Source organism: Bison bison, unplaced genomic scaffold (genome assembly GCF_000754665.1).
Source record: "Bison bison bison isolate TAMUID 2011002044 unplaced genomic scaffold, Bison_UMD1.0 scf7180017864191, whole genome shotgun sequence".
Taxonomy (NCBI): domain Eukaryota; kingdom Metazoa; phylum Chordata; class Mammalia; order Artiodactyla; family Bovidae; genus Bison; species Bison bison.
In genome coordinates, this window is record NW_011494763.1 from 205,246 (window position 1) to 219,914 (window position 14,669).

Genomic DNA, 14,669 nt, shown 5'->3' on the forward strand with positions numbered 1-14,669 from the left:
GGGGATTCAGCTGAGCCAAGATGGCAATGAGCCAGCTGCCAGGGACAGCACAGCGCGGGTGAGCCCAGGGCACCGGGAACTCCACTGTGCGTCACGCCAGTGGTCACATGACCCACCCAGCGCATGGATGGTCTGGCTTCCAGAGAGGGAAGGGTCCCTTGGAGACATCCGCACTGCAGCCAGCTCCGGGGCTCAGTCAGGGCACGTGGGTTTGGGTTTAGGTTTGGTGACTTGTTTTGTAGATTTATAAGATCCCTGTGTTGGGGCTGGACTCAGGGTGTTAGAGAAGAGGTAAGACGGCCCCCAGGGGCACAGAGGGAAGCCATTCTGACTTAAGATGGCTTAACTACCTGGAGAATCCCATGGACAGAGGAGCCTGGTGGGCTAAGTCCATGGGGTCGCAAGAGTCCGATACCACTGAGCGAGTAAACCGCCACCACCAACTGCTCATGAGAGAGGCCTCCCTCAAAACCAGAGCTTGGACTTATTCGTCAGTTTGGCAGCCAGGGAGATTTAAACATGGAGCAGGCTGACATAGAACTGGGGAGCAATGGTGGAGTGTCTCTTTTGTAAAAGGGGAGGGGCTACCATGAAAGGCACTTACAGAAAGAGAACACCTAGACCCTACTGATGTGGAAATTGACCCCCTCACATGGTCCAGGCACTCCCATCTCTTGGTATGTGTTCTGTATCCCAGGACTTGGAATATAGGACAGTATTCTATATGTACTGACTTTGCCAAGTTTGAAGACCACTGTTCACCCAGTGGTTCTAAATAGTCAGCATCACAAGCACTCAGGGGCATGCATTAAAAGTACAGATTCCTGGAGGGACTTCCCTGGTGGTCCACTGGTTAAGAATCTGCCTTCCAGTGCTAGGGATGTGAGTTCAATCCCTGGTTGGGGAACTAAGATCCCACATGTGGGGCAACTAATCCCCTCATGCCACAACAAAAGACCCTGTGTGCTGCAACTAAGACCTGATGCAGACAAATAAATAAATTTTAAATAAAAATACAGATTCCCACGTGCAGACTGTGAGAACTATGATGTAGTGAGTCCAAGGTGGAACCCTGAAACCTGTGTTTTACAATCTCTCCAGGGGATTCTGATGCCCATCGGGGACAACAGGCACCGAGTGGGCCCCACTCACTCGTGTCACAGATTAGACAACTGCAGCCCATGGACATGGCAGAGCTTGTCCAGATGATACACTCAGAACCAGAACCCAGAGTTCATAACTCCCAGCCCGTCGCTCTCTTTGCTACTCCAAACCCCTCTTCTTCTGTGGTTTACAGACTCAGCCTTTCAAGAGCTGAATGTGTCGGTACCAGGACAGAGGCGAGAACAGGGCTGGGAGAGGAGGAAAGAAGGGAGGACAAGGGCCCCCGCGGACTAGGAGCTGGGAGAGCAGTACTTACAAGAGGTAACAGCAGACAGCAGTGGCCACCAGCATAGTGATGATCACTCTGCAATGGAAGAGGATGTCAGGTCAGGATGGATGGAAGCAGCACCCTCCATCTGGCCTGGCCAAGGCCAAGGCCAGAGAAAGAGCTCCTGGTGCCAACCCCTTTCCCTCTGGCCTTCTTGATGCCACCTGAACACAAGGAGGCTGAGATCTACTTGGGTAAGAATTGCTAGATGGAAAAGAAAAACTCTAAGTGTCACCTCTTGGGGAAGCCAACCTTGACCACATCCAACTTACATTATCAATCTTTCCCTTCACCTATCTCCCTTCTCCATCACCCACTGTTTCTCCATCGTAGAGGAGTCATGTTGGAGAACGACACTGCACACAGCTGCATTTGCAGCCACCCACCGTGGAGTGGTCTCCGGGATCCAAAATTCACTGGGCAAAGGGAAGGAAGACAGAAGACAGAGCAAGAAGCAAGGAGACCGAGGGTCATCTCTGAGGCAGAGTAAGCAGTTACGCTGAGAATAGGGACTTTTTGCCTTGAGTCCCACTCCAAGACTGGAAACAGAGGCTTTAAATGCAGCAGGAGAGACTTCAGTTAGAAGAAAAAACTCACCAGTGTGTAGGAGAGTTGATGCACTAAAACGGTTTACAAGGTGAGGCCATGGGACCTCAGCCCCGAGAATCTTGAAAAACAGAGGCAACATCCATATGCAGCCTCAGGCTGAGGCTAACCCTAACCCAAACCAGGCCCTATGACCTCTGCTTGAGGTTGGTGCCAGACACATCAGCATCTGATCCATTCTCTCAACATTACCAAGCACCATGGGCCAGTCCCGAGCTGGGCACTGGGGTCTACAGTGGTGAAAAGGCAGTCTTCCACCTTGAGGAACTTGTCATCAAAGGGTGAGGGCCCATCACTGCTGAAGAGACTATGAAGCAAAAACCCGTGAGTGGTGCAACAGGTATAGAAACCTGCTGGGAGCCCCCAAGAAATATTGACACTGGCTAAAAATTATTCCATACAGCATGTGCCATGCACAACTAACAGTTTTATATACATTATTTTGTGTAATCCTCAGAGCAGCCTTAAAAGGCAGGAGTCATCATCACCCCCAGTGACCCAAGAAGAAAGTGAGGCTTGAAGGGGTGAGGGACGCTCAAGGTCACAGCTGGGCAGGAATGGACAAGCTGCATCAGTGGCTCACCAGACTTTACCTTCCCAGGCGCGGGGGCAGGGGGCGGCGCGGGCTTGGCTGTCTCCTCCTTTCGACAGCACGACCTTCTCTGCCCTTTGGACCCGACAGCCCGCCTGTTCCCGGTTGTACGCGGCCCAGCGCGGACCCGGGAGGAGGACTGGGGCGCCGCGCGCCGGGACCAGTGCCCGCTGCCCCGCTGCCGCCTCGCGCCGGAGGAGGGGTGGGCCCAGGCGCAGAGGGGTCCCCAGGGAGGCTGGGCCGCGCGCGATCCTTACCCGCGATTGGGTCCTTTGGGTACGAACCAGGGCCCAGCGATGCCGATGAGGCCCCAGAACGTGGTGAAGATGACGACCGGGAGGGCGAAGGAGTGCGCCGTCATGGCCAGGTGCGGGATGCGGGTCAGAGCTGCGGATGCTCCGCTGGGTACCTGTCACGGCCGGGCAGGGGACTCCGAGCATGCGCAGCAGGACCCTGCCGCCGCGAAAGAGCGCGTTCTGCCGCCCCGCTCGCGCATGCGCGGCAGCTAGACACTCGGGACGGAGGGGAACTTTGATCCGCCCAGCCGGTTTCCTATAGGATTTACGGGATAGAGGCACATATGGGGAAAAGCTATGCTTTATTTGGATAGCACAAAGGTTGAGAATCGAACATGGTTCTCTTAAACCGTGTTTTGCACATCTTTGAAACCAGAGAAGTGGACCTCGGCAGACGGACCCCTGGATGGAGGGAACAGGCCCATCATCACCTGGTCCTTAGCACCCTAGGAACTCAACGTGGGTTTGAGGGAAGGAAAAGGTCTGGAGGAGCTGACCTCCTCCGCGTCTGGCGAGGGCGGGGGCCGGCCCCCAGCTCCTGCCTGGTCTCTATGGCTATTGAACTCACGTTGTCGGTTATACCGCTGGTCACTGAGCTTGTCAGCCCTCTCTGCATCGCTATGGAGACCACAGGCGGGAACGAGAGTGGAGGCAGGGCTAGGGCTCTGGCCAAAGACAGAGCGCTCGCTCCTTCCATTCCCAGCGCCCTTCAGCTTGTTTTCTCCAGGAAAAAGTAGGCAGGCTCTCTTAACAGTGGGGTCTCCAGGCCCTGGGGTCTGAAGGCTGCCAGACTCTTGAAACAAAACGCAGGAGCCAGCCTGGGCAAGGGTAGGGGTTGGGGGGGTCTCGCCATGCTTCGGCCCTGGGGTCCTCCCCAAAATGGCCAGCGTCCTCTTTTCCATGAGCTAACAGAGGGGAGCCAGAGCATGGCTGTGCTCCTTGAGGAACTGGGCAGCGTAACTTCCCATGATAAACAGCATTTTCAGTAGTCCCCCTGCCCAAGGGGCCCAAGTTTCTCACAGCTGGCACTGGAGGCTTCCTGAGAGCACAGGTGTGGAGGGGCAGGGGCGGCTCTGGTGGGCCTCCGCCTCACATGGGGTTTGTGCAGTGGCGCTAACGCACAGTGGGGCTGGCAGGACTAGTCTCTTGCTCTGAGGAGTCTTAAAGAATGGCAGCTGCCACGGGGAGGATGCTGCGGGAATGTCATTCAATGGGAATCCCAATGGTGGGAGCTATAAAACCCCCACTTGAAAGGGCCCTTCTCTCTTCCACCCCGCCAATTCATACCCTCGGCAACTGGCCAAGGGCGGATCCCTCAACTCCCTGTAGAGCCCCATGTGAATGGGTCGGGAGGCCTGGGCTCCATCTTGGCTGTGTGGACAGTGGCCAGGCCAGAGCTCCAAGGGCCCACGGTACAGCTCAGCCCCCAGGACACAGCGCTGGAGACTGCCAAAGGTTAAAAGGCAGGAAGCGAGAACAAAATTCTTGGCTCAAAGCTGAAGAAAACAGGAAAGTGATGGCAGTAAGGCAGAGTCAGGAACACTGGGAACCATAGGTTCTGCCCATGAGGCACTCGGTACCAACATCTCAGGGGCTCTCAGCACCCTTCCAGGGTCTGCTCAAGGGTCAGATTGCTTGGGCCTGAAGCACAGAGCAGGGACCCCACCTGGGGCCCAGCAGCAAGCCAGGATGGAGCGCTACATCTTGCCTGTCTAAAGCCAGAGAAAGGCAGAAGCCTTCCCTCCAAGCTCCCCTGGTTTCCCACCTGTGGGAAGGAAGGCAGGAGGCAGACACCACGTCGTACTTGGCCAGTCAAGCAGCCTAGGCCTCCCCAGAGCAGCTGCCCTGGAAGGAAACATGCCCTACTTCCTGGTGGAAAGGGAGACGGGGAGAGGCAAGGGGAACCGAATCGTGTGGGACACCCTCTGTGCTGCCGGGGTGGTCTTCTCAGGCTTCAGTGAGCCCGCAAAGTTCCTGGGGGGCCTGTGGGAAACAGTCCCGGGGAGCTGATCAGGTGGGTCTGCGTTGAAACATTTAAACCAACACCCCTATTGATTCCCAGGCTGGTCCCCAGAGCACCTCTGGGAAGAATGGACTAGACCATTATGCTGAGGGCACCTCCTCCCACAATAAGGACATGGGCAGCAAGGGACAGGGACAAGAGCTGATGACAGCCAAGTCCACTCTGCCTCCTGAGGCCCGTCTTTGCCCACAGAGGAGGTGTCAGCCAGCAGTCCCGCGGAGGCCGGGCACTAACAGGCACTTGGCTTCTCTGCTGCCGTTTCACGTAGAGGGACGTGAAGGCACAGGAGACAGGAAGGGGGCCATCATGGTTGACCCACTGCCTGAAGCAGAGCTGGGGCTGGATCCCAAGCCCCCCAAGTGCAAACTCATCCATACGCTCTGCTCCGCAGAAATCCAGGGCTTGGCATGACACAGAGGCTGGACTGGTGGGAAGCGCCAGGCCCCTCCAGGGAGACACTCCTCCCGTCTAGGAGCTGTTGGTTGCTCAGGGTGCAGGGATTCTGCTTGCTGCATCCTAGAGGCAGGCCCCGAGACGAGGCAGAGACAGCCTCTGAGGCAGGTCTCCTGTGTGTTGAGACTTCCCTGCTTCTGCTATGGAGCCAGGGGGACATAGCCCAGAGCCAGGCCGGCCCTAGTCCTGCTCACCCCCTGCCCTCACCTCATGCCTCAGGCTGTGGGTGGCCCCCTGGATGCTCCCCAACTACCCAGGGGCCGGAGTGCTCCTTCACGCCCTTCCCCCAGCTGTCATTCCCACTTCAGAAAAGTCTTCTTGCCACCAGAAGCTGAGGATTTCATGATGGGATTACGTACTGAAGCATCTTGAAAGTGAGCTTGAGATAGAATCTCTATGCAAATTTAAGTGCTGTGAGGTCCCCCTGGGCCTGGAGAAGGGCCCCGGGAAACAGGCCGTGCACCTCCTGACCCCCGGCCTCCCCGGGGTGTGGCTTTAACTGCCTTGTCACTGCCCACCTCCCAGTGCTTAGCGTCCCACCCAATGAAGACTCGGGTGGCCTCGAATCCAAGGGCCTGTCACCACGATCACAAGGCCAGGGCAGCATGGGGCTCCAAGGAATGAACTCGTCAGATTCCTGCTCCTACTACAGGAGTGCTTTAGCAGGACAGCCTGGGGCCTCCTGGCCAAGGAGGGGACACGGGAGCCTCTCAGGAGGCTCCAAGACGCAGGCCGTCAGGACCTCCACTGGTTCCCTGCAGGACGGGCCAGGCGGCTTCCAGGCGGTGGGCTCCTCCCTGCAGAGTGCACCAGTCTTCTTCCTGAGCCCTGCCCCTCGTGTGGGAGGAAAGAGAAGCCACAGTGAGCAGGAGACAACAGTTCAGGTGATCATCCATCCCCCCCACATCCAGCTGCACCCAAGGGAGGCTGGGAGAGTAACCCCCAGCAGAACAGACTGGAGGCAGACAAGGACTGCTCTCCAGGGCTCAAGTGAGTCCCACTCTGCGGACTCTTCCACCCGAGGGCAGCGGAGCTCATGGGGTGATTCTGCCCCCAGGGGACCCTAGGCAGAGTCTGGAGGGAGACATTTCCAATTCCTACAACCCGGAAGGTGCTGCTGGTAACCAGTGGGTGTGTAGTGGGCAAGCCGGGGTTGGCTGAGCACAGGACGGGCCCCCACAACAAAAAACTATCTGGCCCCGAATGTCCACAGTGCCAAGGCTGAGAAACTGCCTGGGGAGGAAGGCTTTGTTATATAAAATCTGGCTGGGTTCTCTGTTTGCTTCAGAGGTACAGTCCCATTGCCCTGTGATTACAACCTGCAGAAGGGCATGGATGAGGGCAACTTCTCCTCCACCTCTGGGGGCCAGGCTCAAAGAGCAACTCATTCAACAGATGCTGGGTGAAGGACCCTATCTCAGAAGCACCCTCTTTCCTTCTCCCCATTTCTGCCACCCACCTCCCTGCACCCACCGCCCAGCAGCAGGCCCAGGGCCACCCTGCTACCCGTGGAGCCTGTCAACCCTGAGGCCAGTCCACTGCTGATGACCACAGACCCCGAGACAGAATGAGAGTGGAAGCAACAGGACGGAGACCCGTGCACAGCCTGGAGAAGCTCTGGTTTTCTTTGTTCAGTGACTACTTGAAAAGAGGAAAATTTCTTGCTTAAGACTTTCAGTAACTGGGTCTCCAGGATAATATCACTTCCCTCAAACCTAGTCCCGGCCCAGCCCTCCAAGCGAGTTGAGAGGCTCTCCTCATGGACCCCTCCCCTGCCTGAAACCTCTAACCTTCTCCTCCACGCAGCACAGTCCTCACAGCCCCTCTGACCTGCACTGACCTCTTCCTGCTGCAAACAGGGTCCCCACAGCCCATGACAAGGTGGTGTCCCTGCCCTCACTCATCCAGTCCTCGAGTTAGTCCTGGTCATAGCTGAACCTTTAACGGACACCATGGGTATTACTCGCCAGACACTGTTCTAAGCACCTTTGTTGTTGTTGTTCAGTCACCAAGTTGTAAACAACTCTTCCCAACCCCATGGACTGCAGCACTCTAGGCTTCCCTGTCCCTTCCCATCTCCCAGAGTCATTAATTCACTTTACAGATGAAAAACCAAAGTACAGAGAGATTAAGTTGCCCGAGGTCACATGCTAGTTAGCGGCACGACTAGAACTTGAACCTGGGCAGCCTGGCTCTGGAACTTCCTGCTCTTAGCGCTGCGCCCTGCAGCCTGCAGTGTGGGCGCCCAGCCTGTCTAGCTGAATTATAAAGGTGACCTATCCTGAGCACCCACCGGTCTAGCAAACAGTTAAGCACGTGACCCCTTAGAGCAAGCCTGTGGTAACAGCTGACTTGAGCGGAATCTACCAGGCTGTCAGCTCAGGGCGGGGCTGGGAAGCTGAGGTTCTCCTCTTTGGCGTCCCTGCGTCTAGGAGCTCTGCTGTGCATACTTACTTGCGTGGGAGCGGGACAGCACCGGGGCACAGGTGTAGACGTGGCTGAACCGCCGGCCTGAGGAGGTCAGGTACCAGTGCTGGATGGCCGGCTGGGGGTCATACTCTGTGACCGCCACACCATTCACGGCCGTCATCATAAGCATGTTGATCACCTCATTGGAGAGCTTGGTCCTCTCATCGGTCCTGATCCGGTTCATGGCACTGAATCCGCGCTCACAGCAGGAGGTGGAGACAGGCACGCAGACCACCAGGGCCAGGAGCCGGCTGAGCAGGGGGAAGCGGCGGTGCTGGGCCAGCGCGTGCTTGCACAGCATGGAGAAGGGCAGGTTCTGGGCCATGGCCTTCAGGCCCAGCCACTCCTCCAGCAGAGCCTCCTCGCTGTATCCTGGGGGGAGTGAGAGCTCAAAATACCTGGCCAGGGTCAGGATGTCGTCATTCCCGAAACTGGCCAGGGCCATCCCACTTGGCCAGGCCTTGGTGTCAAACACCTCCATGTTCCTGAGCTGCGGGGGACGGTCAGCGTCAAACCTGCGCTGGAGGTATTCGATCCCCGTCAGGACCACTCTCTCCCTGTCTGCCTGGAACCACTGTTCTGAAGTTTCAGTCCTCTCCAGCACGATGCCGTGGAGCCGCCCGTCCCTGAAGCCAGCATTGAACTCTTCCTCTTTGGGGCCTGCCCGGTGACGGAGGGTCTCCAGTGCCACGTAGGCCCGCCCCAGCGCGGCGTTCACCTCGGTGATCAGCACGATCTCCTTCTGGCATACCTCGGACAAAGGCCGGTAGAGGCTCAGGAAGTCCAAGAGGAAGTGGCAGAACTTGAGGAAATGGAAGCCCTTCATCAGCTTCAGCATGCCTTGGGCCCTGTGCCCAACCTGCCCACCCGCGTCCGCCACGCTCTGGAGGTGCCTGGCCAGGGCGGGCCAGCTCAGGGTGAGCGCGTTCAGTGTGCGCCTCTCGCTGGCCACCCACCTGACGGCATTCAGGTCCTTCAGGCGGACCATTTCCTGCTCCAGGGGAGCCGCGCCTTCCTGCAGCTCATTCAGCCTCTTGTTGGAGGACTGGTAGAACTTGAAGACGGTTCGGATGTGCCGGTCACACTTCTTGACCAGGCCGATGCCCCCGCAGGCGTCGACCACGGCCAGGGGGAGCCGGTGGGCCACGCAGTGCACTGGCAGCAGCTGGGGCAGGATCTCCTGGAGCTTCTCCACCAGGCCGCCCCCGCAGCGCAGCGGGGCGGAGCCGTCAGTTCCCAGGCCCACCACCCAGCCCGGCTTCCGGAAGGGGATGTCCAGTTCGTCCAGAGCCGAGATGATTGTCTCGAAGTATCCGTCGGCCGTCTCGCTGTGGAGGGGGGCCAGCGTGAGGTAAGACTCCTTCATCTCCGTCCCCTTCAAATAGCGCAGGTAGATGCCCACACAGGACTGGTCGGAGGCGTCCGTGGCGCCGTCCAGCAGCACGCTCAGGCACGGGGAGTTGCGCACGTCCTCCAAGATCTCCTTCTTCAGAGTCTCGGAGATGTGCTTGATGAACTGCGTGCAGGCGGTACGGTTTCGGTACTTGCCCAAAATCATGGTCCCCGTGCTCTGGAGGAGCTGCAGGATCTTCTCGAAGTCGTTCAGGGGCCTTGAGTGGTACGCGATTGAGTAGGCGGCGTGAAAAAAGTGCTCCATGTTGGCCATCAGGTCACTGGAGATCTCGGGGACTGCGGCGGCCTGTGGGGTGTCCTCCCTGACTTCCACGGTGTTGACACAGAGCTTGTGTGCTTTGCTGACTTCGTGGTACTTTAAAGTCTCCACTTTGAAAGGGCCTGTGTAGCCGCGGACCAGCCGGGATGATCTGTCATGGAGACTAGGCCTTTCTTTGCAAGCTGAGCAGAAAAGCTTGGTCTCTTTGGGGTCCATCACTAACCACGGGAACTGCCCAAACCACGACCTCTGAATTGAGCGGGGTCTGTAAGTCCTCTTGATTTTCGCCTGTCCATCTGCCTCCAGTTCACAAAGGCGGGGCCTGCAGTAGGAGGTACACGTCTCCACAGAAGGAACTGGAAGCCACGAGGACTCTACAGCCGAAGCCTGTATGTGCGCCTCTCTAACGGCCACCGTCTTCTTTTTCCCTTTGGGGCAAATCAGACTGTGCTTGGTTTTGCTGCCCAGGACTCTGCAGCCTCCTATCAGCTAAGACACCCCAATTCAGTAAGAACCCCTTATGCAAAGCAGAGAAGATGGATGGGCTCCACCTTTCTAGAAATCAGAAAGTGAAAAGTGAAACGTTGCTCAGTCGTGTTGGACTCTTTGCAACCCCATGGACTATACAGTCCATGGAATTCTCCAGGCCAGAATACTGGAGTGGGTAGCTGTCCCCTTCTCCAGGGGATCTTCCCAGGAGTGGCTTCTCTTGAAACCCTTTCCCATTATTTTCTCTGAAAGCCAGTCTGGCTCCCCACGGGTTATGTGCTAATCCTCATGGTTGCTTCAGCCAGCCGCCCCTTCTCTACCCACACAGCTACCCTGGGATCACGTGACATCAGATGCTCATAAGCTTAATTAACCACCTTGGCCGTAGATGCTGTTGGATGGTCTTAATCCTCTTTCGAGGCACCATAAAGAAATGAGGGCAAACATCCATAAGTCTTCTTATTAGCCTGAGAAACAAAGGGGGCATGGAGGTTTACACAGTAGCTGCTGCTGCTAAGTCACTTCAGTCGTGTCCGACTCTATGTGACCACATAGACGGCAGCCCACCAGGCTCTGCCATCCCTGGGATTCTCCAGGCAAGAACACTGGAGTGGGTTGCCATTTCCTTCTCCAATGCATGAAAGTGAAAAGTGAAAGTGAAGTCGCTCAGTCATGTCCGACTCTTAGCGACCCCATGGACTGCAGCCTACCAGGCTCCTCCGTCCATGGGATTTTCCAGGCAAGAGTACTGGAGTGGGGTTCCATTGCCTTCTCCAACACAATAGCTAGGGGCCAATAAGTTACTGACGGACATATGCAGACCTGCTAACTCCCACAGACCAGCAGTGTTGACGCTAAACACAGAGGAGTAGGGAGAGGGAGGCGAGGCTCACGGCCTGTGGGTCACATGGCTCCTCGTGACCAGTGTCCACCACGTATCTCCCCCATCAGCTCTACCACACCATCCTGGTTTCACCTCCACTCATCAAAGCTCCTTACTTTTCCCAAACAGTCCCAGTTTCTCAGACTATTCTATGCTCTGAAGGCAGGGTTAGTTTCATATTCATGTTTTTCTACCCAGGGCCTAACATAGGGCCCCGTGCACAATAGAGTCACACGAGTGTGGCTGAACTGACACTGTGTGACATCCTGTAGCTGCCTGGCCCCTGGACAGACAATTCAAGTGCTTGGCAGATCAAGACCCACCTGGAGGAGGACGGCCTTTCCCCAACTTTGGCCCATGTGGGTCCCTGATCCAGGGTGCAGCTCTCCGCTCCAGTTTTGAGATCAGGTCTGGTTTGGCAGCAGCAGGCCCTGTTTCAGGGACAAAGAGTCATAGTGACGTCACGGCCCTGGACTATCAAGTCAAGCAACCCACGCAAAAGACCTGGGGAGGCCTTGGGTGTATTTCCTGATAAAATCTATTCAACTAGGGGTGCGATGAAAGCATACCTGTCTAGGGTTCCAATTGATTCTTAAAAGCCAAAAAAGGCAGCCAGATTAGGGGTATCCCTTAGCTCCATGGGCCAGACATGGAAGCCATGAGTCAGCTACATACATCTAGAGGGGAAAGGGTGAAAACAGGAAGAAATACAGAGGCCAAAAGTAAAGAAGACAGGGAAGATAAAGTCACACAAGAAGTGGGAGAGGGTCACCAACAACTGTCCCCTGTACGTGCTTCTCAGAGACACCCATGGCTGGCCTTGGTGCAGGTGGCTACTACACGGGGCACTTGAAAGGCCCCTAACGCTGTGTCTACACCAGCAGTGGGCCCTGAAATCCGCCTCAAAGAGATTCATGTCTTTGGGTTAAGTACTGCCCTTTACTGAAAACATAAATAGTCTTCAGGGGTATGTGAAAAAATTTCTCTCTTGATTTAAAATAAAATCCATCATCTCTACTTACATGCTTTTTATGTATCAATGTGAATGGGTGTATAAACTTTTTTGGAAAGACATATGCAAGCAACTGGTAACTGTGGGCATTTCTGTTGAGGGACTGAAAAACAAGGTAAAGGGAGACTATTTTCACTATTCATCTTCAGATCATTGGGATATATTTATATGTTCATGTGTGTGTGTGTGTACCCACATATTATTACTAATGAAAATATAATAGATTATTAATCTGTGGTAGACTGAACACATATCCTTCTTAAAACATCTCTTAAATGAGGGCAAATGAATAATAGCAGTAAAAAGAAGCATACGCCCAAGAGAGACACTGCACTAGAAATGTTAATGCATCTTTAGAAGGAAAGGAGATAAAAGAGAAGAACTGACAGAGCTGAACACCAAACACCAGCAGAGGGGATAACAAGGAGAAAAAAGTGAGGCTGACCTCAGAGTCCCCACAAGAGCCAGGACCTGGAGGCACCAGGCACAGCAAAAGGTGGTGGCCAAGAAGAGACCTGTTCAAGTCCAGCTCCTCTCACCTAGTCCAGGAAACCGGAAAATACCACCACCCTCCCTCGGAGAGAAGAGAGATTAGTCCACAGAAAAACTTAACCAGAAAGGTTCTAGGCCCTGGGATGGTGGGGTGAGTGAAAGATGAAGGAGAACCACTGCAATGCAAATAGATGAAGACAGCCTACAGACCAGAAGTTGTATTCCAGGGCTCAGAAACACCAGCCTGGCATACAGCCATGCAGGAGACCACAAGTTTTCTTTAGAGAAACAGACCTGCCCCTCCCCAGCCCCCCTCACCAAAATACCTACGGATCCAGCCTTTGGAAGGTGTTTCAGTGAAACATCCAGGTTCACAGATGGTCACCCTACAGTGAATGTAACTGAGAGGTTAACAGGCAGGAAGGCCAGGGGTCTCCAAATGGAGGAAATAGGCTGCAAGTGTCAGACATTTCTTATCTCTCCCTTAAGCGGCAGGAGGAAACAAACTACAAGGGTCAGATTTTTTTCCTTCTCTATACAAAATTAAAAGGCGATCTTTCTTAAAATTCCGTGTTGCCATGACGACACCTGGTCCCACCTGAACTTAACTTTTCTCAAACCTTGAGCTAACCAATGCATTTTTCTTATGGAAATATTTTTCTTAAGCTATGTTAATGAAACTATGTATTGGCTTTGGAATTTGCCTTTCTTCAAAATGGTTCCACCTAACTTTTTTTCTTTTCTCAAACCTTGGGCTGATTTCATATCAATTGTTTTATGGCTGGGGGCCATCCTATCTCAAAAATGCATATTGTGGAAGAGGGGCCTGGTGAAACTCCCTCAGCCTTGAAGTGTCTCTCTTATCTGATTAATAGCTTTCTAACAGACATAAAACAGCTTGCAAAAGACTAGCAGGTGGGCACTCTTTCTGCTCCCTTCTGATGTCCATGTCAGAAGCTTTCTCTATCTCTTTTATACTTTAATAAAACTTTATTACACAAAAGCTCTGAGCAATTAAGCCTCATCACTGGCCCTGGACTGAAATCCTCTCCTCCAGAGGCCAAGAATCCAGCGTCTTTCACGGCTTAGCAGCAACCTTTCATAACCTACCCCTTGAGTCCCAGCCATGCACACAGAGATTCCAGTCAGTTTTTAAGGCTTTATTCTTAAATATGAATGAACCTAAAGATATTTATTCAAGACAAACTGTGAACATGAAACAAGAAGGAAAAAGAATGGAAGGAACTAGAGATAGAAGCAAAACAAAATTTCAATCCCTCCCCTAAAAAGGAGAATATTCCCACCAAGAAAAGTCATAATAGTTATCCATGAAAAGAGCAATGAAGACTCTGAGATTAAAAATATGATAGAAGAAATTTTTAAAAATTAAATAGAATTGTTAGAAAATAAAATGGAGGAAATCTCTAGGAAAGTCGAAGAAAAAACACAGAAGCAGAAAACAGGAAAAAAAGTAAAAAGTAAAACAAAACCAGGGACTCGATTTAGAAAGTCTAATATCTAACTAATAGGACTTGGGAGAAAGAAAAAATAGGAAGGAAGAAATAATACAAAAATGTTTCCTCAAACTGGAAAGTATGTTTCCACATGGAAGGGAAGCACCAGATACCTAGAACAAAAGATGATGAAAAAACATTTATATCATTAAGCACTAAGTACTTCAAAACACTGGGACAGATCTTAAAACCTTTAAGAGTGGAAAAACAGGCAGTGTTCAAAGATTTAGGAATAAAAATATAATTAGACTTCTCAACAGGACCTGTAAAACCTAAAAGCAGTGCTTTCAAAATTCTGAAGATAATCATCTCCAACCTGGAACTCTATACCCAAACTAAGTTATCAATTGTGAGAGCAGAATAAGGGCATTTTTAGACATACAGACTCTAAAATATTTCCTCCCATGAACCCTTTCTTAGAAAGTTACTGAAGGATGTGCTCCAATAAAATGAAGACGTAAACCTAAAAGAAACAATAGATCTGGGAAATAGGAGAGAGACAAAAGAAAGTCCAAGGCCACAGATAGGCAGCAGGCCTAAAGAATAACTAGCTTAGGCAGAGCAGAGGGACGGAAGACTCAGTGATAGACATCTCCAGAAAAAAAGTGAGATAAGTCACAGGATGTTCGATCATGTGGAAGAAATTCTTTGAGGAGCTGTATAATTCCAGGGAGAACTTGAGAAGAAGTGGTGATAGCACAGAAAACTAAAAAAATTAAAAATAAGAAAAAATTCA

The 14,669-nt window shown here is 53.2% G+C and overlaps 2 protein-coding genes across 2 annotated transcripts in view; both read right to left on the minus strand.

The window, feature by feature from the left end:
* ATP6V0E2 (ATPase, H+ transporting V0 subunit e2) overlaps positions 1–3,108 on the minus strand; it is a 4,905-nt gene extending 1,797 nt beyond the window's left edge. Inside the window, exons 1-3 of the mRNA XM_010843881.1 lie at positions 2,888–3,108; positions 1,421–1,468; positions 1–35 (exon numbers count right to left, since the gene is read on the minus strand). Coding sequence (XP_010842183.1) covers positions 1–35; positions 1,421–1,468; positions 2,888–2,991 — 187 coding nt within the window. The 5' untranslated portion in view covers positions 2,992–3,108. The remainder of the gene's footprint in view (positions 36–1,420; positions 1,469–2,887) is intronic.
* A 2,929-nt stretch (positions 3,109–6,037) lies between these two features.
* ZNF862 (zinc finger protein 862) overlaps positions 6,038–14,669 on the minus strand; it is a 30,654-nt gene continuing 22,022 nt past the window's right edge. The window contains exons 6-8 of the mRNA XM_010843859.1: positions 11,239–11,346; positions 7,857–9,971; positions 6,038–6,236 (exon numbers count right to left, since the gene is read on the minus strand). Of these exons, the coding sequence (XP_010842161.1) occupies positions 6,049–6,236; positions 7,857–9,971; positions 11,239–11,346 (2,411 nt within the window). The 3' untranslated portion in view covers positions 6,038–6,048. The remainder of the gene's footprint in view (positions 6,237–7,856; positions 9,972–11,238; positions 11,347–14,669) is intronic.